Genomic DNA, 22181 nt, shown 5'->3' on the forward strand with positions numbered 1-22181 from the left:
TTTTTTTTTTTTTTGAGATACATATTAGACATCCAAGCTGGAGATGAGGAGTAGGCAGTTGGATAAATAAGTCTGGAGTTGATCAGGGATATAAATTTGTAAGCCATTGGCATTTAGATTTAAAAGCCAGAACACTAGATGATACTCTCACAGTAGTTTATGTACATAGAAAAGAGATGTGACCCAAGGATTGAGATTTGGGGCACTCCAATGGTAAGAGGTTAGGGAGATGAATAACCAACAGAAGAGACTTAGAAGTGGTCAGTGAGAAGGGAAAAACCAAGGAGAATGTTTTTTAGAAGATTGCTAAAGAAAGTATTTCAGAGAGAATGACCTGATATTAAATACTGTGATTAAAATTAGATCAATTGAGAACTGTATCTTGACTACTATATCTGATTTAGCAATGCTGCAATTTAGTGACTTCATTTATCAATTTCCATACGGTAGTGATGAGAGCAACAACTTGAGTGGAGTAGATCAAGAGGGAATGTCAGGGGATGAATTGGAGACTGCAAGTATAGACAACTCTTTTATAAAGGAACTTGCGATAGGGGCGCCTGGGTGGCTCAGTCAGTTGAGCGTCTGACTTCGGCTCAGGTTGTGATCCCGCGGTCTGTGAGTTCGTGCCTTGCGTCAGGCTCTGTGCTGACAGCTCAGAGCCTGGAGCCTGTTTCAGATTCTGTGTCTCCCTCTCTCTCTGCCCCTCCCCCACTCATGCTCTGTCTCTCTCTCTCACTCTGTCAGAAATAAACATAAAAAAAGAAATTAAGGGAACTTGCGATAAAGAGAAACAGAACTAGGGTAATAACATTACAGCATCAAGAGATCACTTGTATCTTTTTAAATGTTCCATGTTTATGCATTTACACTTGCCATCCCTTCTTCTGGAATACCCTTTCTAATCTTGATACCTGACAAATTCTTTGTTTTTAAGACTTATTTGTTCATTGAACAAATATTTGTTGTGTTCATGTTATTTTCCAGGCCCTGTTAGATGGGCCATGGAATATATCAGTGAATAAAACAGAGAAAAATCTATGACCTTCTGGAACTTAAATTCTAGTTGGGGAAAACAGGAAGTAAGTAAATTCTGTACAATATTAGATAGTGCTTTAAATGCTATGGAAAAAAATAGAAAAGGGTAAGAATGATCAGACATGCCAAGAGAAGGAGCTACAGTTTTGAATGGCCTCAGTGAGAAGGTGACACTTGAGCAAAGACTTGGAGGAGAGTGAATGAGCCTTTTATATATCTGGAGGAAGAGCTTTCTGAGTAGAAAGAATGACCAGTACAATGGACTTGAGGCTGAAGGATGCCTACCATCTGCCAGGAGCAATTAGAGCTTGGTAGCCAGTGTGACCTGGAAGGAATGGACTAGTGAACAGAAGAAAGTTCAGATTGGAGAAATGGAAAGAAGAGCAGATGTTGAAGGGACTTCTTGACCATTGAAGGCCTTCAGCTTTTATTCTGAGAGAAATGGGACCATCAGGGAGTTTTTTAGATTGTCTAGACTAAAAAATGCGCTGTAGTGAGGGCAGCAGTGGGAATAGGGGGATAAGAGGCTGTTGCAATAATTCAAGTAAGATGAGTCCGTGCCTTGATCTGGGCTGATAGTAGTGGAAGTGCTGAGAAGTAGTCAGGTTCCTAATGTACCGTGAAGGTTGATTGGGATAGGAGAGAGATTTTTGGCCAGAGCAACTAGAAGGGTGGAGTTGCCATTAACTGAAATAGAGAAGGCTCTGACTGAAGCAGGTATGAGGTTAAGTTTGATATGCCCTGTTATAATTGTTTAAGCAGAATTGTGAATCCAGGGAGGTTCAGGAAAGAGATCCAAACTGAGATCATAAAGTTTAGAGTTCTTGGCATTTTCTAGGTGGTATTTTAGCCATGACTATCAAATCACCAAAGGAGTGAGTATAGATACCCAGAGAAGATCCAAGGAGAAAATCTGTTACAAGTTTGGAACATTTGTAAAAGAGAAAAGAAACAGCTAATTAGGTAGAGGAAAAAAACCAGAAGTTTGGTGTGCTGGCAGCCAAGGAAAGATAATTTTCGAGGAGGAAAGATAAATAACCATATCAAATGCTGCTGCTGGATCAAGTTAGATGAGGACTGAAAATTGACCATTAGATTTAGCAGTGTGATGGTACTTCAAGATGAGCACTTTTGGTGTAGTCATAGTGAAAGTCTGAGTGACATAGGTTTAGGAGAGAATTGGAAACTGAGTACAGACAGTTCTTTCAAGGAGTTTTGCTATAAAGAGCTTCAGAGAAATGGAGGAGTAGTCTGAGGACGAAGTGGGAACAAAGGAAGGTTTTTTAAGATGAAGGAAATAGCAGTATGTTTGTATGTTGATGAGAATGATCCAGTGGGAAAAAATGACAATGAAGAGGAGAGAATTATGGAGTTATGTCTTTGAGGAGGCAGGATAGCATGAAGTCCAGTGCATGGATCCTTATCTAAGCAAAGCAGGACTGACCTTAGAAGATAGATGGTTCATCCATCATAATGGAGAGAAGACAAGGGCACAGATACAGATGATAATGGGTAGGTAATTGTAATGAGAGTTTTGACAGAGTTCTCTACAGGTTGCTTCAGTGTTCTCAGAGAAAGTAATAGTGAGCCAGGATATGAAATTAGCAGCCAATAAAGAGGAGTGACCCAGAGGTTGGCTATACCATGAGGATGTAAAGGGTTATAGAGTCTGATGACATTATATTCAAGGCTGGGGATTTTTAGGGAGGAGAGAGAACAAATGGTCTGCAAGCATGAATGTAGTTCATCCTTTAGGAGGTGAAAGGGAGAAAATGGCCACCTCCTGACGGGGAGGGGAATCTGCATCTTCCTGGGAGCAGCTGGTTCAAGAAGATGAAGGGACCATTTAGAGGAGGGACTGAAGTTAGAGGTTTTGATAGTGACGGATTGTGAGTTCCAGAGACCTTCACAAGGTAGGGCAGGGGTGAGATATGAAGACTCTTCATTTTCTGTGGCTGTTGTAACAAATGACCACAAACCAGGTGGCTTTAAACAGCAGAAATTTGTTTTCTCACAGTTCTGGAGGCCAACTCAGTGTCGCTGAGCTGAAATTCTGGTGTTTGCAGGTCTGTAGTCCCCCTGGAGGCTCTAGGGGAGAATCTGTTCCTTGCCTGTTTCAGCTTCTGGTGCCTGCCAGCAATCCTTGGCTTCTGGCCGCATCACTCAATCTCTTCCTCTCTCCTGTATGGACACCTTTGAGGCCATTTGGAGGCCTAACTAGGTATAATCCAGAATAACCTCCCTATCACAAGATCCTCAACTTAATCACGTCTATAAAAACCCTTTTTCCACATAAGACTTAGAATGTAAGGATTAAGACCCGATATCTTTGGGAGACCATTTTTTAGCCTACCACAGAGCTAGAGGAGGATTAGGATGAGGGAGATAGGGAGATGACAGTGACCTGGGAGTCCAGAGATTCTGTGATTGACATAAAGAGCATAGTGAGATTAGTCCTGTGGATTTAAGTCAGGTAGTGGTGGAAAGGTTGAGTATTGGAAGTTAGGCAAGTGCAGGTAATGGCGTTTCTTCTTGATCTCTGAAGATAGAGACAAAGAAGCTTGGGGAGGGAATGGGAGCTTTGAAAGGTTAGTCTTGTCTAAGTACATAGCTCAACGTCAACTGTCCCTTCTCAGTAAAACCTTTTCTGATCATTTTCCTCTGCCCAGGCAGAGTTAATTACTTTTATGCATGATATATTTTATCAGTTATTCTTGTCATAGTATAATGTGATTATCTTCTTCTTTCCACTTTTAGACTTTAAGGTCTAATAGACCATAACTGTAATGGACAAATAGACATACTCAAGATATCCTGCCTAGTCGTCCAAACTAGCTAGCATGCCTCCTCTCCCATAAGATTAGGTATATCTGTTCTGTGCATTCTCTAAGGTTACACTTCTTACATTGTCAAAATAGGATCTGTACCTACGGTGGACTCTACATTCCATGACTGACATTCCTATACAACCGTATCCTGTTTTCTGTCTGCTGTGCCTAACCTAGCTCCTGGTATGTAGACATAATAATATAGATTTGAATGAAAAAATAGTCATTTACCTTTTTTTTTTTTTTTTTTTTTTTTTTTAATTTTTTTCCAACGTTTATTTTTATTTTTGGGACAGAGAGAGACAGAGCATGAACGGGCGAGGGGCAGAGAGAGAGGGAGACACAGAATCGGAAACAGGCTCCAGGCTCTGAGCCATCAGCCCAGAGCCCGACGCGGGGCTCGAACTCACGGACCGCGAGATCGTGACCTGGCTGAAGTCGGACGCTTAACCGACTGCGCCACCCAGGCGCCCCTCATTTACCTTTTTTGGATACCACTTTAAACCACTCCTGGCTACTTGCATACTTTCAGATTTTATACAAAGCGTTTTGTAAATACTTTTTTTTTTTTAATGTTTATTTATTTTTGAGAGAGAGACACACAGAGTGTGAGTGGGAGAAGGTCAGAGAGAGAGGGAGACACAGAATCCGAAGCAGGCTCCAGGCTCTGAGCTGTTAGCACAGAGCCCAATCCGGGGCTCAAACTCACGAAGAGTGAGATCAGACCTGAAACAAAGTTGGATGCTTAACTGACTGAGCCACCCAGGCACCCCTGTAAATACTTACATACAAACAAATTATACCATATAAGTCATGATTATTACCTTCTGGAATGTATCAGATACCCTTTTTTCTTTTATTAATCATTGCTCTGATTTCTTTCTTTCTTGTTTTTACTTCAGTGATGGAGAACCCAGTGATGGAAACTAGCTCACTTTTTACCTCAGGAATTAAGAGACATGTGAAAGACAGAATTTCAAAGACTGGGAAGTTGAATGTTTCTCTTGCTTCAAAAATCAAAACAAAAATACTAAGTAAGTGCTGTTGGTTTTAAAGTATGCTCACATTTTTACTTTCCCTTGGAGAATTGATACAGTATTTGGCACTTCATTTTATCATGTATAGAAAATGACTAAAATGACAATTTTTGTTAAGCGATACTTTTTGTCCATTCAATCCTTTCTGTCTCCTTCAACTCTTATTAGTTTAATGGATATGATGATTTACTCTCAGTGGTGACAGCAGAATTTTCAGCAGTGAGGCCAGGGTAGCCTAAGGCAGCTACCTCCTACACTGCAAAGAAAATACCAATGTGACATTTCAGGAAAAGAGCTAAAAAACAAGTGACAGATTGTTCTAGTATGCTGTAGCAATTGGATGATGGGTAATCTAGAATGATTGGCCCAGGTAGAGTGTCGTCATGGGTGATTTTATATAGCCAAAGCTCATGATGGTATTGAACATTTTGGAGATAGGTTTCATGGATTCTGGAACTAAGAGGTCAGAAGGGAAAAAAAAAAGTGGGAAAAACTGCCAATATAAATTTCCATGACTTCTGAAACTTATCTCAGTGTTTCCTATCCATCTCAGCAGGAGTAGAGAAGGTTTCCTGTAGATATAACATGTTTGAAGGGTAATTGTGTGTGCCCTCTGAAATAGCTGAACCTCCTGAGTATCTTTAAATCTTAATGTTGCTCCTACCCAGGTCTCTAGAATCATGTGGTATATTAGACCACCTTGTGTAGTGGCTGTTTGCTATTCTCTTTGGCAGGACCATTGCACACTCACTATTATGAAGGAACATCCGGAGTTTGAGGAGTGCAACAGGAAAATATCCTTTAGCTCTGGAAGTCTTAAACTGGTTCTAGTCTGTTTTCGTTCTAGTCTGTTTTCTGTGTCAAAGGTGGCTGTGTGAAGCTACTTTCTTTATGCAAAAGATAAAGTACTTTTTTGGACCCTTTTTTTGATGCCCAAACAATGCTTGAATATTTAAAATATGTTATTACTTTTATAAACTTATTTTATAGATACTAAACTTCCATTCAGTGGGATATGTTGTTGAATAGTAGCATTTAAATCTAAATTATGAAAATGTAAGTATGGTTTATGTGTACTAAGGGAACATACTATATTTAAGGTGAGCTTTACCAAGGAATTCATGATTAAATTTCTCTGCTAACAACACAGAAGCATTTCTGATTTAAATTATATTTACATAGTGCTTGTAAAGAGAAGGCATCGAGTTTAGATTGCAGTAAATGCCAAGAAATAAGAATTGGATATTTAGGGTAGCAATAGAAAATCCCACAGGGTTTAGATGGTCTGTCCAACTTTACACTCATTATGGTCCCTTTCACTCAAAATTTTGAAAAATGGGCTTTGGAAGCATTAACTGATGTGTTCCATTCTGGAGCCACAGAAACTGGCTTTGAGATTTTAATGGCTACCCTAATATCTATGGGACATCTCCAGTTAGAGCTTTGGAATCAGCTTCTCCATTCTACCTCCTAGTCAAAGTAGGAAGGAAGGTAGGGCAGCAAGTATCAAGATTTAGTTTTTATGACTGGTCTAATTATCTAGGATCCTGCATCTGTCCTAGACATCCTTTATCCCTAACTCTATTTACAACATTCTGCATTCCTTACAGTTCTTTTGTTCTTCATCTTCTGTCTGGCTTTTATTTCTGGTCTGTATACATTTTTTTTTTTAATATTGTCATTCTGTTGTTTTCCAGCCTTTAGTTAAGACTTATAAGTGAAATATATGTTGCCTAAAACAGTTTTATAAGGATGTGAAAACTTAAGATATAAGTTCAATATTAACTTAAAAATTTTTTTTACAGATAATTCTTCCATTTTCAAAATTTCTTTAAAGCACAACAACAGGGCATTAGCTCAAGCTCTTAGTAGAGAAAAAGAAAATTCTCGAAGGGTTACAACTGAAAAAACGCTATTGCAAAAAGAAGTGGAGAAACTGAATTTTGAGAATGCATTTCTTCGCCTAAAACTAAATAATTTGGTATGAATACTATATTGTGTTTGAATTCTAAATTATAACTAAAATCTTAACTGTGTTATTAAAGAAGCTCTGAAAGTGTTTTTCAAATATCTAATTATTGTAAAAAATTTTTGAAAGAATATGCCATGTTAGTGGACAAACTTAATGGGTAATAAAATAGGTGTCTTTAACTCTACATTCTAAATGTCACTTACAGCCCTGCAAACCAGTATAATACCTTGATCATTATTTGGTTGTTTATCATTAGCAAAACTTGGTGCATTACAACGATGGGCATAATTCCTCCAATGAAAGGAGGGGAGTTCCCAGAGTGTTTGTATTCTCTTTAATCCCAGCATTTCACTGGCTACACACCAAATAGAATGAAGATTGTAGTCGTTGTTTTCCCTTCCAATTTCCAACTCTGTCCACGGACAGGTCAGTAAGAGCCAATGGTTAGCTAGGCTGCAATTTATAGATCTAACACCAAAATGAGCAGAAATTAATTTAAAATGGAAAAATTGATCTACTATTCATGAGTGTTCAATTCCCTGATAAACTATGTTAACTTGCTGTAGGATGTATTATTACTGTGAGAAGAAAGAGAAATGTTTGTAGGAAAATTTATAATTGAGAACTCAGAAGCATTCAAGGTTGTGTGTGTGTGTGTGTGTGTGTGTGTGTGTGTGAACTATAGCATGTAGTACCTTTTTATTTCAGTGTGATCTCAGTTATTTTCTAAGTCTTCTCAACTGATGACATCCATACATGTATGGTATAATAAGCTCCAAATCTTAATTGATTAAAAGTGTCTTTATTTTAACACAGAATAAGAAACTTATAGAAATAGAAGCACTCATGAACAATAACTTGATAACTGCAATTGAAATGAGCACTCTTTCTGAGGTAAGTAGAGTTTATATGTAAGTAGTGTAATTTTTTAAGCATTACTAAGGATAATTAAGATTAAGTAGCATTAAACTAACTTAAACTTTGTGCAAAGAAATGATAACACCAATTTTAACTGGCTAACAGCACATTATCATATGGCATAATTGGTTTATTGAAATTTTTACATAAAAATTAGGTTTTGATTAGAAGTAACATAGGATTAGACAGCTCAGTGGAACATAATGGCCCCTGAACAACTAAAAAACAGCTAAAAAAGACATTGATAGAAAAAATAGTATTTCAAATTAGAAAAGGATTTGTATTATTAAAAAAAAAAGATGGGCACAATTGAACAACTATTTTGGGGGAAAAAAAATAGAGGCAGATCCTACTATATACCATTCTCTAAATTCTAGATGGATTTAAATGTAAAAAAAGAAATCATATAAAATAAGAAATACAAATATATTCATTTTAAATAGGAGAGGCCTTTCTATACCTAGAAACAAAGCAAGAAGAAGGCATAAAGGAAACTATTGGTGGATTTTCTCAAAGAACATTCTTAGAAGGCTAAAAATCATAAAAATAAAAAGCCAATGGCAGACTGGGAAAATTAAACATATAGCAGATAAAGCATTAATATTGATAGTTAAATACCTCTTGTAATCTATCACGAAAATAAAATCAGTAGTAAAATTAGGAAGGGAGGAAAGCCAAATATTAGTGAAGTTAACTCAATTATCTAAATAGGAAACATAATTGTTGTAGTATCTAATGAGAAGGCAAAATATACATAATAAATAAACTGAAGAAAGGTTAGTGAAGTCCCAATTGTAGGTAAATTCTTGATAGTAATGGAGTTTAGTGCTTTATAGGGCACCTTTTATTTATTTATTTTTTTAATTTTTTTTAACGTTTATTTTTGAGACAGAGAGAGACAGAGCACGACGGGGGAGGGGCAGAGAGAAAGGGAGACACAGAATCGAAGCAGGCTCCAGGCTCTGAGCCATCAGCCCAGAGCCCGACGCGGGGCTCGAACTCACGGACCGCGAGATTGTGACCTGAGCTGAAGTCGGACGCCCAACTGACTGAGCCACCCAGGCGTATAGGGCAGCTTTTAAATGGAATTGCCTATATTTAGCTCCCAGCTCTGTTAACTTCCTGGTCCTGTGACTTTGGCATTTAATTCTGAATCTTAGTGTCCTCTTGTGCATAGTGTGGCTAATGGTAGTACATCTATGAAGAATTAGTGTGAGAGTTAAATGTGGTTAGCATGTGTCCTCACAATAGGAAGAATGCAATAAATGTTAGCTGTCATTACTTTTTTATTATTGTGTGTGCATCTTCCTGTGTTTTCTAATTTTCTGCAAATCTCTCCTTTTAAAAACTTATTTTTAGTCATTTATAAAAAGGCTTTTAAATACATAGTCTTTCTGGTAAGAAAATAGGAACTCTTTCAACCTTTGTGATCAGTGGTTAGCTCCTTTGTCAGAAGCTTTATAAAAGCTAGCCAAAGAATGTGTACTTTTATCTCCTAACTTCATCCACATTTGGATACAGAAAAGATTTGTGTACATGTCCCAGTGAAATAATGTTCACAGGAGATGTAGCTCTTAGCATTATAAATTTGATACCTAGTACAACCAGTGAGCAGAGGTATACCTTATACATTTAGTATCCTCTAAGGAGAAGAGATGCTTGCTTTTCACTGGGTGGGTGGGTGGGTAGGCAAAGTCAGGGAGGGGGCTCTGTTTTGCTGATCAGCTTGCAGGGCTGAATCAAGTTGCCTTGAATAAATTACTAAGATCAGAATCAGATATAGCAGTGGGGAGTCTAAAGTTAGTACAGGAATTGACTTAGAGAGTAAGGGAAAGAAGCTAATTAATTAGCAAGATCTGGAGGAACTTTGGAGAACAGATAGCCCTAAAAGCATTGCTCAACTACTTGTGAATTATGTGATACAAAGCTCCTTCCTTCCACTAGTTCTTTAAAAAATATTTAGTAAAGTCAACTTTATTCCCGATGCTTTTTGTGTGGCTCTCTTTGGAGAACTCAAGGCTGAGATCAGCATCTGGATTTAGAAGAAGGTAAAAACAGTAAATGGAGGAGCTGGATGATGAAGGGACAGCATATAACTTTGGGATCTACTTTCTTAGACTTGCTATTTAACAGACTAACTTTTGCATATCAAGTTTTGAGTTTTGTAGTTCCTTTTTATTTGGGGAAGAGGATGATGGGGACTATAGATGTTCTAATATCAGAACAATATAATGAAGTATATAGAATGAAATCTCATATAAGCTTCTGTTCTGCTTTCAGCCACTTTATTCTTCCTCCTTTCATCTCCCCACACTACCTACATGTAACTGCTTTGTTTCTTTATATTAAAACAAAACATATAAATATTTTCTTAATTTTCTTTCTTACACAAAAGATAATATACTATCCCTAATTGTCCTATGCCTTACTTTTTTTTAATGTCACCTATCTTGAAGATCTTGCCATATGATTACAAGAAATGCTTCCTCATTCTTTTCCAGTGCTATTTAGGATAGATCCAGAGTGGACCTCTAATTTATTTAACTAGGTTCCTGTTAACACTATCCAACACCATGTTGGATACTTGGGTTGTCTTTTGCTTGGCTTCACATTAGTGTAGAATGCCCTTTCCTCTTGCATTATTAATTTTTTCCCTCTCTTCTGGATTATTCCTATTAGAAGCAAAAATGTTATCTCCCGTCTTTAAAAAATAAAACAAAACAAAATGAAACCTCTTACTCCAAATAACTCCCCACCCCCAGCTACTTTCTCATTTTTCTCCTTTATAGCAAAACTCTGAGAGAATTGTTCACACTGTCTCCAGTTTCTCTTGAACCCACACCAATTGGAGTTTCATCACCACTCCACTAAAAGTGCTTTTCTGGAAATTGACCTCCATGTTACCAAAACCTCTTGATAGTTCTTGGTCCTTACGTTGACCTTCATGTGACTTTTACAACACTATATTCTCCTATGTTTCTTCCTACCTTTCTGATTATTCTTTTTTAGTCTGTTTACTGTTTCCTCTTTATTTTCCTGACTGCTAAATTTTGGGTGCCCCAGAACTCAGTTCTTGGGCTTCTTCTATCTACATTTGTTCCCTAAATGATTCATCCATTCTCACGGATTTGATTATTGCTAAATGCTGATGACTCCCAAATTTGCGTCTGCAGCCTCCCCGTCTCCTCTGAACTCCAGACAATACCTAGTCCACTACTTATTTCACATTTCTATTTGGATGTCTAAGAGGTATCTTAAATTTTGCACTTGCCACCAAACCAGTTCCTTTTGGGGGTCTTCATTTCAGGTAACTGCAATTCTGTTTTCCTGTTTTTTCCTCACATCCCGTACCTGATCCCTTAGCAAATGGTTTTAGTGCTGCTTAAAGCTCAGTCCAGAGTCTTAACCACTTCTCACAACCCTCACTTTCACCACCCATCCAAGCCCCCGTTTTCTCTTACCCAAGTTCTTGGAGTGGCATCCCAACGTGGGCTTCTTGCTTCTGCCTTGCCTCTATATTCTCTTCCCAGCGTAGCAGCCAGATTAATACTGTTAAAACAGAAGTCTCTGCTGAAAACTCTCCAGTGGCTTCCCATGTGATCTATTTGCCTATTATTGTCTGAATACTGAAACTTGTGTTCTTTATCTCACCTCATTGACTACTCTCCTCCTTCCGCTCTTTAACATCTTCAACCTGCAGGCCTCCTCCCACTCTTCAAACACAGGCAAGCTGCCACCTCTGGGCCCTTGGTCTTGTTCTTCTTTCATATGGCCTACTCCCTACTTCCTGCAAATCTTGACTCAAGAGTGACTTCAGTCAAGCCTTCCCTGGCAACCTTATATAAATTTGAATCCTTCCCCATCCCTGCCCCTACATTTTATACTCTGCTTCTCTGCTTTAATTTTTCTCTTTAGAACTTAACACTATATGACATAATTTTACTCATTAATTTTATTACTCACCTTAACAGAACATAAGATTCTTGAGTATAGAATTTCTGTCTATATAACAACAATGTCTAGAACATACTAGAAAGCAATAAATTTTAATAAAATGTTGGATAGTATTTCCTCATTGAGAATGATCCTGTTTTTGTGGCTCTGGGTGGCTCAGTCAGTTAAGCTGCTGACCCTTAATTTCAGCTCAGGTCATGATCTCTTGGTTTTTGGGATTGAGCCCATGACAGGCTCTGTGCTGACAGCACATGGATCCTCTCTCTCCCTCTCTCTCTGTCCTTCCCCCAATCATGCTGTCTCTCTCAAAATAAATAAACATTAAAAAAAATTAAAAAGTAAAATATTTTTTTTAAAAAAACAATGATCCCTTTTTTTAAGGGTAATGTACATATTTGTCTTATATGTTATTTAGCTTTTTATTTTAAGTTTGTTTATTTTGAGAGAGAGAGAGTGCATGCATGCAAGCAGAGGAGAGAGAGAGAGAGAGAGAGAGAGAGAATACCAAGCAGGCTCTGTGCTGTCCGTGTGGAGCCTGAGGCAGCTCTGGATTTCACGAACTGTTGAGATCATGACCTGAGCTGAAATCAGGAGTTGGTTGCTTAATTGACTAAGCCATCCTGGTGCCCCCACTTAGCTTTTTAAATAAAAAAATGATAAACAATGTAAAATACTTTTTTTAGCATCTATGGTAATAATCATATGGTCTCTCTTTTTAGGTGTATTATGATAATTTATTTTAGTAGCTTTCCTAATTTTGTAATTCTAGAATAAATTTCAGAAATGATTTATTATTCTTACAATGTGCTGCTAAATTCTTTTTGCCAGTGCTTTGTTTAGGAATTTTTTTATTGTTAATTCACAAGTGAGATTTTCTTTTTATACAGTCTTCAGGCATTGATAAAAATATATATGAACTGGAATTTGGATGTTTTCCTTTTCCTCTGATCTGGAAAGATGATACAGTATTAGAATTATTTTTTCTTTAAATGCTTCATAGAATTCTGTGGAACCATCTGGACCTGGGTCTTTCTTGGTAGGAATGGTCACACTTTGTTAACTTTATTTCTTCTGTGGATATTAGTTTGCTTAGGAAAATTTCTTTCTTTTGTGGTTGGTTTTATTCAGTTATATTTCCTTAGAATTATTATCTCAGACATGTTTTCAAATTGATTTGCACAGAGTTGACCAAAGTAGTCTGTTATTTTTTAATTTTGTCTGTGTTATATTTTCCCAGTTGACTAATTTTGTGTATTTGGGCTTTTCCTTTTTTTTTTTCCCCTACTAGTTTAGGTGCTTGTGTTTTTTTTCATTTATTTTTTTTTTCTTTTTTAAAATAGTAATCTTTGGGGTTTAATTTTCAACTTTTAATTTTATTTTGTTGTTTCAAACTTACTAATTTTTGCTTTTATCTTGAGTAGTAAGTCCTTTCTTCCCCTTTCCTGTGGTTTATTTTATTGTTACTTCTTTACCTGAGTCAGATGCTTATTTTTTTTTTCATTCTTTAATAACTCTGTAGGAAGGTGCCATTTTTTCACAGTGCTCTGAAGATTTTTATCTTTAGTTTTGAGAAATATGACTATGATGTATCCTTGCATGGATTTCTTAAAGTTGTAGCCTTTTGAGGATTCACTTGGCTTAAATATGTGGGTTGATTACTTTTGCCAAGTTTGGGACATTTTCAGCCGTTATCTCTCAAACTTTTTCACATCTGCCCTCTTTATCTCCTTTTGGGACTTCAGTGACATGAGTGTTATATCTTTTGTTATAGTCCCATAAATCCCTGAACCTCTTAATTATTTTCAGTTGCTTCTCTCTTGCTCACATTGGATGCTTTCTGTTGCTTTCTGTTCAAGTTCGCAGGTTTTTCCCCCTCTGTTTTTGAGTCTATTGAGTTTTTAACTTATTTTATCTTGGTTATTGTATTTTTGTTTCTTTTTTATATCTTCTTTTTATTTGCTGAGATTTTCTGTTTCTTTGCAAGATTTTCTATTTTTTTCATTTGTTTTAAGCATGTTTGTCATTGTTTATTGAAACATTTTTATGATGGTTGCTTTAAAATCCTTGTTAGGTAATTCCAGCATCTTAATGTTGGTGCTGTATTATTATCTTGTTGTTGCTGTCTGTTGATTGTCTTTTCATTTTCAAATTTATAATTTTCAAATTTAGGCCTTTTCCTAATTCTTGGTGCAATGAGTTATTTTATATTAAAATATCTTGGGAGATGCCTAGGTGGCTCAGTCGGGTAAGCATCTGACTCTTGGTTTTGGCTCAGGTCATGGTCTCACGGGATCATGGGTTCCAGCTCTGCATCAGGCTCCACGCTGACAGTGTAGGACCTGCTTTGGATTCTCTCTCTCTCCCTCTCTGCCCCTCCTCTGCTCATACTCTCTCAAGAAAAAAAAAAAAATCTTGGCCATTTGGGTATTGTATTAAGAAATTCCAGATCTTATTTAAACATTCTGTTTTGACAGGCACCATTTGATAGTATCATAATGCCAGTGATAAAGGGATGTGCCGCCTACTGCCAAGTTGGAGGGGTCAAAGTTTAGGTTCCCCACTCAGCTTCTGTTGTCACCCTGGTGAAGAGGGTGTCTCCTTACTGATGGATGGAGCTAGGACTTCAGGTTGACACCACCCTGGCTGGGACAGAGTAGGGTGCCTCATGACTTCATGGCCTCCACTGACAGCAGGATTGGGGGAATCATAAAGGGGGAGGTTGTTATTATTGAAGAGTGGTGAAAAAGTTGACTTTCTACTAGACCTCTTCTATCCCCACCCTAGAGTAGAGGAAAAGGGCTCCTTGTTATTAGCAAGTAAGAATGGACGTCCAGAGTCCCCATGTGTTCTCCACTGACATTGCTGGTACAGGGGGTATCCTAATTACCCCTGGGATGTCCCACCTCTCTTCTTGGCCTTTTCTGACAGTACAGTTTGGAGGACAGTTGCCGTGTGATAGCCTGGTGAGTATGGAAGTCTAGGCTCCTCATTTGGCTTTTGTACCTTTTTCAAAAATTAATTGACCAAATATGTGTGGGTCTATTTCTGGACTCTTATATTTCACTGATCTTTTTGTCTGTCTTTATGCTAATACTATCCTATGTCAATTATAGCCCTCCAACTGCTTCTTTTTCAAAGTTGTTTTAGCTATTCTGGGTTCTTTGCATTTCCATGTGATTATCAAAGTTAGTTTGTTGATTTGGTTATACCCTTGTTTCTATTACAGGTTAGCACCATAATAAAACATAGTTGTGTGTTGCTTAATTTTATGATCTTTATTAAATAAATAAAACCTGTTCAAAAAATATCTGAGAAAATTTAGAAAATACTATAGATAAGCAAAAATTTAAAAGATATATTAAAATCACCCAGACTTTAAATGACCATTAAGAAATATGGATTATAAAGTGCAATCATATATTACACAATGCATATGTGGCATGAGTATATTGCATATTTATGTCAAGATATTATATAGGTATACACAGGTATATTTATTCATATGCACAGAAGACAATTTATTTGGGAATTTATATACCAAAATCGTAGTAATGATTATCTTTGGATGGCATGATAAAGGATGAACTATGTTTAATCTTATCACATTATTCTCATTCAGCTATCAAAGGCTAATGCAAGAATTGTTCTATTGCTATTGGTATACTTGTATAATTTGGTGCTTCAATAACAAACATTTAATGAGATTAGAAATTTTTTTCCTTTTCCTTTTCTTTATTCTTTATTTCAAAAATAGTTTCACCAGAGTCCCTTTCTACTGCCAAGTAGCAAGAAGAAACGGACTAGTAAACAGTACAAGTTGATGCGACTTCCATTTGCAAGGTAATTGCTTCAAACTTGGTTAAATACTTGCACACCTCTACCTAGATAAAACTTTGAACAGTTTTTATTTGGGTCTTCTTCCTTGAAACATAGAAAAACATTTAAAAATAAATAATGAAATACTTGTTAACATTGTACCAGTGAAAGAAATTGAAAGCATAATCGAATAGAGTTCAGTTTTAAACTTTGAAATAATATTCAGCTTTCCCATAGACTGTAGAGAAGAAAGAGCCAAAGGTGAACCTTTAGTTACATGGGTTTGAATTATACTGGTTCAGAGTTTTTACATTTTTTTTTTAATTTTTTTTAATGTTTATCATTTTTTAACATATTTATCATTGAGAGACAGAGAGAGACAGAGGATGAGCATGGGAGGGGCAGAGAGAGGAGAAGACACAAGGTCAGAAGCAGGCTCCAGGCTCTGAGCTGTCAGCACAGAGCCTGACACGGGGCTTGAACTCACAAACCGGGAGATCATGACCTGAGCTGAAGTTGGACGTTTAACCAACAGAGCCACCCAGGCGCCCCCAGAGTGTTTAGATTTTTATGTAGCACATTGTGTTTGTGTATGTTGTACAATATTTTGGATTTCATCAACCTATAGTTGCCTAGTAAGGTAGGAATGAGATGATCTGTAGTTTCTTGGTACAGGTTTTATCTCCAGGGCTCCAAGGAAGCTTACCCATAAATTCAGTAATTATGTGCATCTGTAGTATCTGCTACTCGTTAGTTCTTTTCTTAATTTTTCCTTAAGTCCCCACTGGCCTCATGTTTTATGCTGGGTAAATCTGGTAACTATTTCTATCTTTATTATCTTGAATACTGCTCCAAGCTTTAAAATTAACTTTCATCATTGCTATTTCCTAACCAAAATTACCACTTTTTGATTAATTTGATTATAAATCATAGTAAACAGCTTATTTCAAACCTGTCATTTTAAAGACAATTTCTGAAGTCCAGAGAGATAAAATGACTTTTCTGAATTGATGGCATTGAATAAAATTCTCTTGTCTGTTAGAGACAGAATTCTTTGTTATGTCATTTACAGGTTTAATGCTTTTATTTAAATGCACAAGTAAATGCACTTACATATTGAAATGCTATCTGTACCATAGTAAAAAAATAGTAAAAAATTCTGTATCTACTGTGTCACTCTCTATTCTTTATTTTTTGAGGGTGGGGGAGGAGCAATGGAAGGGAAGAGAGAGAGAGAGAGAGAGAGAGAGAGAGAATATGAATCCCAAGCAGGCTTCACACTGATAGCAGAGGAGAGAGAGAGAGAGAGAGAGAGAGAGAGAGAGAGAATATGAATCCCAAGCAGGCTTCACACTGATAGCAGAGGAGCCCAACATGGGGCTCAAACTCATGAACCACAAGATCATGACCTGGACTAAAATCAGGAGTTGGTCCCATAACCAGCTGAGCCACTCAGGCACCCCTAATTGCTGTAGTTTTAAAATAGATACATTTTACTGTCTTGTAGTTCCTTTAGTTTTTTGGTTTTTTTTGTTTTTTTTTTTTTTTATTTTTTTTTTTTTTTAAACGTTTATTTTTTTTTTGGGACAGAGAGACAGAGCACGTAAGCGGGAGGGGCAGAGAGAGAGGGAGACACAGAATCGGAAACAGGCTCCAGGCTCTGAGCCATCAGCCCAGAGCCTGACGCGGGGCTCGAACTCACGGACCGCGAGATCGTGACCTGGCTGAAGTCGGACGCCTAACCGACTGCGCCACCCAGGCGCCCCAGTTTTTTGTTTTTTAAGAATATCTTGGCTGTCATTATGCACACATTTTCCAATTAAGTGTCCTCTTACGCTATAAAAAATTTCATTTTTTAGTAGAAATTGGAGTATAATATAGATACTAGAAATATTAGAAAAGTTGTAAAATCTTAGAGCCGTGGTGAATTTTCATAAGTAAACACTGTTGTATAATTAGTATCCAGACCAAGAAACAGAACATAGCCAGTACTTCAGACACCTGCTCTGTGATCCTTTCTAGTCACTACTCACCACCCACCCAAGTATGAACATTATCCTGACTTCTGACATCACAGATCGAACAATTTTGGCTCATTTGAAACTTCTTATAGTGAAATCATAAAACATGTATTTTTATCTCTGGCTTATTTTTGTTGAGCATTATGTTTGTGAGATTCATCTGTATTGTTGTATGTACTTGTAGATCAGGCATTCTCACTGCTGTGTAATGTTGGATGATTATCCCATCATTTATTCATCCTTATGATGATGAGCATTTACTTTGTTTTTGTTTTGGCCTGTTTGTTACAAACAGCGCTGTCATATATAAGCCTTTTGACAGATGCACATACAGATTTCTGTTGGGTATATAGCTAGGAGTAGAATTACTGGGTTTTACATATATTTGGCTTTAGGAGAACCTGCCAAACAGTTTTCTAAAGGGATTATACCAATTTACATTCCTAATAATGTATAAGAATTCCTGTTCTGTATCTCCATCAACACTTGTTATCATCTTTTTCAGTTTAGCCGTACTGAGCCATAATAATTAATCATTCATTTCCTTGATAAACAATGAAGTTAAGCACCTGTTTATATGTTTATTTTCTATTAGATTGTCTTCTTCTTTCTTTCTTTCTTTCTTTCTTTCTTTCTTTCTTTCTTTTTTAAGATTTGCAGTTTCTATACATTGTGTGTAAATTACAAATATCTTTTACTCTGGCTTGCCTTGTCATTCTCTTAATGGTGTCTTTAGATGAACAGAAGTTATTTATAAGAATCTGCTTTATATGTCTCTGTTTTGCCCCTCATGGTTACTACTTTCTGTGGCCTTTCAAGAAAATCGTTACCAATTGGAAGGTCATGAGACATTCCCTTATGTTTTCTTTTAAAAGCTTAATTATAATGGGAAGAAAATAAACAAATAAGTAAATAGCAAGCTTTATTAACTTCCCTTTAATTTTTCTTTTTAAATTTTTTGAGAGAGAGCGGACACAAGGGAGCAAGGGCAAAGAGAGAAGGAGAGAGAGAGAATCCTTCAAGGAGCAGAGAGAGAAAAAGAGAAAGAAGCAGACCTCGCACTCACCCGAGGCAGGGCTTCAGCTCACCCAATGTGGGACTCGAACTCACGAACTGTGAGATCATGACCTGAGCTTAATGAAGTTAGATGCTTAACCAACTGAGCCACCCAGGCGCCCTTCCTTTCATGTTTAGATCTTCAGTCTACCTAGGATTTGGGGTATGATGTGAGGGAAGGGTCATTTTTTTCATGTGTAAATCCTGTTGACCTTGTATCATTTAATGAAAAGACCACCCTTTCCCCACTTCACTGCAGTATTATCTGTATCATAAATCAGATGACTGGGTGTGTATGGGTCTGTTTCTGAACTCAATATTCTATGAGTTTTGTCAATATCACATCATCTTAATTACTAGCTTTGTAATAAGTCTTGATGTTTGATAGTGTGAGTATCCATTTTCTTTATTTAGGTGTTTGTTCTTGAACATTATCTTGGCTCTTTTGACCCCTTTGCATTTCCAAGTGAATTTTAGAATCAGCTTATCAGTTTATACACACACATGCTCTCTCTTTCAGTTTTGGAATTTTGATTGGGATTATATAGAATATAGTTCAGTTTGGGGAAAATTGACATTTTATAAAATTGAATGTTCCGTCAATGAACATGGTATATCATTGTTTATTTAGATATTATGTATATTCTCTCATAGTTTTATACTGTTTTGAGTAGTTATTGCATGTCTTAGATTTTTTCCTACTTATCTGATCTTTAGTGCTATTCTGAATGTTATTGGTTTTATTTATTTATTTATAAATGTTTATTTGTTTTTGGGAAAGACAGTGTGAGCAGGAGAAGGGCAGAGGTGGGGGGGACAGAGGATCCAAAGCGGGCTCTGCCCTGATAACAGTGAGCCTGATGCAGGACTCACACTCACAAACTGTGAGATCATGATCTGAACCAAAGTTGGGCGGTCAACCAACTGAGCCACCCAGGCACCCCTGAATGTTCTTGTTTTTAACTTTAATATTCTTCTTGATGCTAGTATATAGAAGTACAATTAATTTTTGAATATCAACCTTGTTTCCAGTGACCTTGCTATTAATTTTAATAGTTTATCTGTAGGGTTTTTTTCCATTTTCTATGAATATAACTTTATTATATATTATATATATTGTAATAGGGACAGTTTCCCCTTCTCTGCTTTAGTTTGTACACCTTTAATTTTTTTCTTACCTTATCGTAGTGACTACTTTTTGTTCATTAATGAATAAAAGTAATAATAATGGAGATTCTTACTGTGTTCCCATTACTTAATATGTTTGCTTTTGGGTTTTTGTAGGTTCTCCTTAACAGAATAAATAGTTCCTTTGTGCTCCTGGTTTTCATGAATGGCTTTTTAATTTTATCAAATGCTTTCTATGTCACTGTCAAGAATATGTTATTTTTTTCTTTTTTTTCTATTAATGTAATGAATTTTAAGCATTGATATTTGAATGTTAAATCATGATTATAATTGTAGAATGAACTGCTCCTGATGATATATCCTTTTGATATGTCAGTAAATTTTACTTGGTAACTTTTTAAAGGATTTTTCCTCATACGTTAATAATAAAGATAATTTATAATATTTCTTTTTTGTAATAACTTGAGGTCCTAGTATTCATACTATGCTGGTCACAGTAAATGAGCTGATAAGTACATTTATTTTTTATTTTCTAAAAGTATTTGTGTAAATTTTTTTTCTTTAAATGTTTATGAGAAGTTATCTGGGCCTTTCATAGATAAAGGAATATTCAGGTTTTCTATTTTTTCTTGTGTCAGGTTTGTGTTTTCCAGTTTGTCCCTTTAATCTAAAATATCAAATTATTGGCGTATAGTTGTTGATAACAGCCCTAGTTACATGTTTAATGTTTGTAGGATATGTACTGATGTTCTCCTTTTCTTTAATATTGACTTTTCTCAATTTTTTTCTTGATTTATTTTGCTTTAGGGATTTATCAGTTTTATTCATCTTTATAAAATGAATTGTCTTTTGGGCTATGTTGATGTTTCTTTTTAGTATATTTGTTTCCTGTTGAATTTAGTCTGCTCCTTACCATGTCTTGCCTTTCTGTTTTGCTTCTTTTCAAATTAACACTGTGATCATTATTATTCTTATTTATTTCTTGAGCTAGTTTAGATTATTAATTTTCAGACTTTCTTTTAAAAAATATGCATTTAAGGTTGTTTTTCTGTAAGTATAGCTTTAGCTGCACTGCACAGTTTTTGATATGCCATATCCTTATTATCACTCAATTCAAAAAATTTTTTTTTTCTGTTCTGATATATACTTTTATCCGTGGGTCATTAACAAGCATACCAAATTTCCAATCAGCTGGATGTTTTTTCAAATTACTTTTTATTGTTGATTTCTAGCCAGTTTCCATTGTAGTTACAGAACATAGATAAATGATTTTAGTCTTTTGAAATTTATTAAGACTTGCATTAAGACACAACTTGGTCTAATTTGGTAAATATTTTGGGTGCACATAAAAAGAATGTATTTTGTGGTTGTTGGATGCAGTATTTTATATATGTCAGTTTTATCAAGTTTACTGATTATATTGTTCAGAAATTCCATATCTTTCTTGCTTCTGTTACCTATTCTATCAGCTACTGAGAGAAGTGCATTAAAGTCTATATCTATGATTATGAATTCATCTGTTTCTCCTTTTAGCTTAGTCAATTTTTGCTTTATGTACTTTAAAGCTGTTAGTAGATGCATGTAAGTTTAGAATTGATTTGTTTTCCTGATGACTTGTTTTGTCAATATGAATTATTTCCAGAAATGACTCTTGCTTTAAAATCTACTTGTCTCAGAGACACCTGGGTGACTTGGTTAAGCATCCAACTTCGTCTCAGGTCATGATCTCTTGGTTCAAGGGTTTAAGCCCCACATTGGGCTCTGTGCTGACAGCTCAGAGTCTGGAGCCTGATTCAGATTCTTCCTCTCTTTGTGCCCCTTCTCCACTCACACTCTGTCTCTCTCTCTCACTCAAAAATAAATAAACATTTTTTTTTTAAGTGTACTTAGCCGATAGAACATTTCTCTGTACAGTAGAACTTTGGATTGCAAGTAACTTGTTCTGTGAGTGTTCCGCAAGATGAACAAGCATTTCCAATAAATTTTAACTTATAAATGAGCGATGTCTTGCAATATGAGTAGTATGTGACACCAAATGTCACATAATCACAACTGAAGCAATGGCTCTTGAAATTTGCTTTGATATTCAAGTGCTTTGGATTACACAAGCATGTTTCTGGAACAAATTATGCTCTCAAACCAAAGTTTTACTGTATATCTTTTTCTATAACTTTACTTTCAAATTCTGTTATATTTGAAATGCATATAATTACAGGGCGCCTGGGTGGTGCAGTCGGTTGAGCGTCCGACTTCAGCTCAGGTCATGATCTCACAGTTTGTGAGTTTGAGCCCCGCATCAGGCTCTGTGTTGACAGCTCAGAGCCTGGAGCCTACTTCGGATTCTGTGTCTCACTCTCTCTCTCCCCCTCCCCTGCTCATACTCTGTCTCTCTCTCTCAAAAATGAATAAACTT

At 36.4% G+C, this 22181-nt stretch overlaps 1 protein-coding gene across 5 annotated transcripts in view; it reads left to right on the plus strand.

Moving 5' to 3' along the window:
• The window catches only part of SGO2 (shugoshin 2), a 73055-nt gene that overhangs the window by 23208 nt on the left and 27666 nt on the right, over positions 1-22181 (plus strand). For 4 of the 5 annotated variants that reach the window (XM_040475793.1, XM_040475788.1, XM_040475791.1 and 1 more), the window contains exons 2-5: positions 4769-4900; positions 6709-6884; positions 7692-7769; positions 15502-15587. In XM_040475793.1, coding sequence (XP_040331727.1) covers positions 4771-4900; positions 6709-6884; positions 7692-7769; positions 15502-15587 — 470 coding nt within the window. In that variant the 5' untranslated portion in view covers positions 4769-4770. Of the gene's footprint in view, positions 1-3956; positions 4050-4768; positions 4901-6708; positions 6885-7691; positions 7770-15501; positions 15588-22181 lie in introns of all 5 variants that reach the window. The other variant, XM_040475792.1, reaches the window with a different exon arrangement.

The sequence above is a fragment of the Herpailurus yagouaroundi genome, unplaced genomic scaffold, assembly GCF_014898765.1.
Source record: "Herpailurus yagouaroundi ecotype Mexico unplaced genomic scaffold, PumYag 140, whole genome shotgun sequence".
In the NCBI taxonomy this organism is placed as follows: domain Eukaryota; kingdom Metazoa; phylum Chordata; class Mammalia; order Carnivora; family Felidae; genus Herpailurus; species Herpailurus yagouaroundi.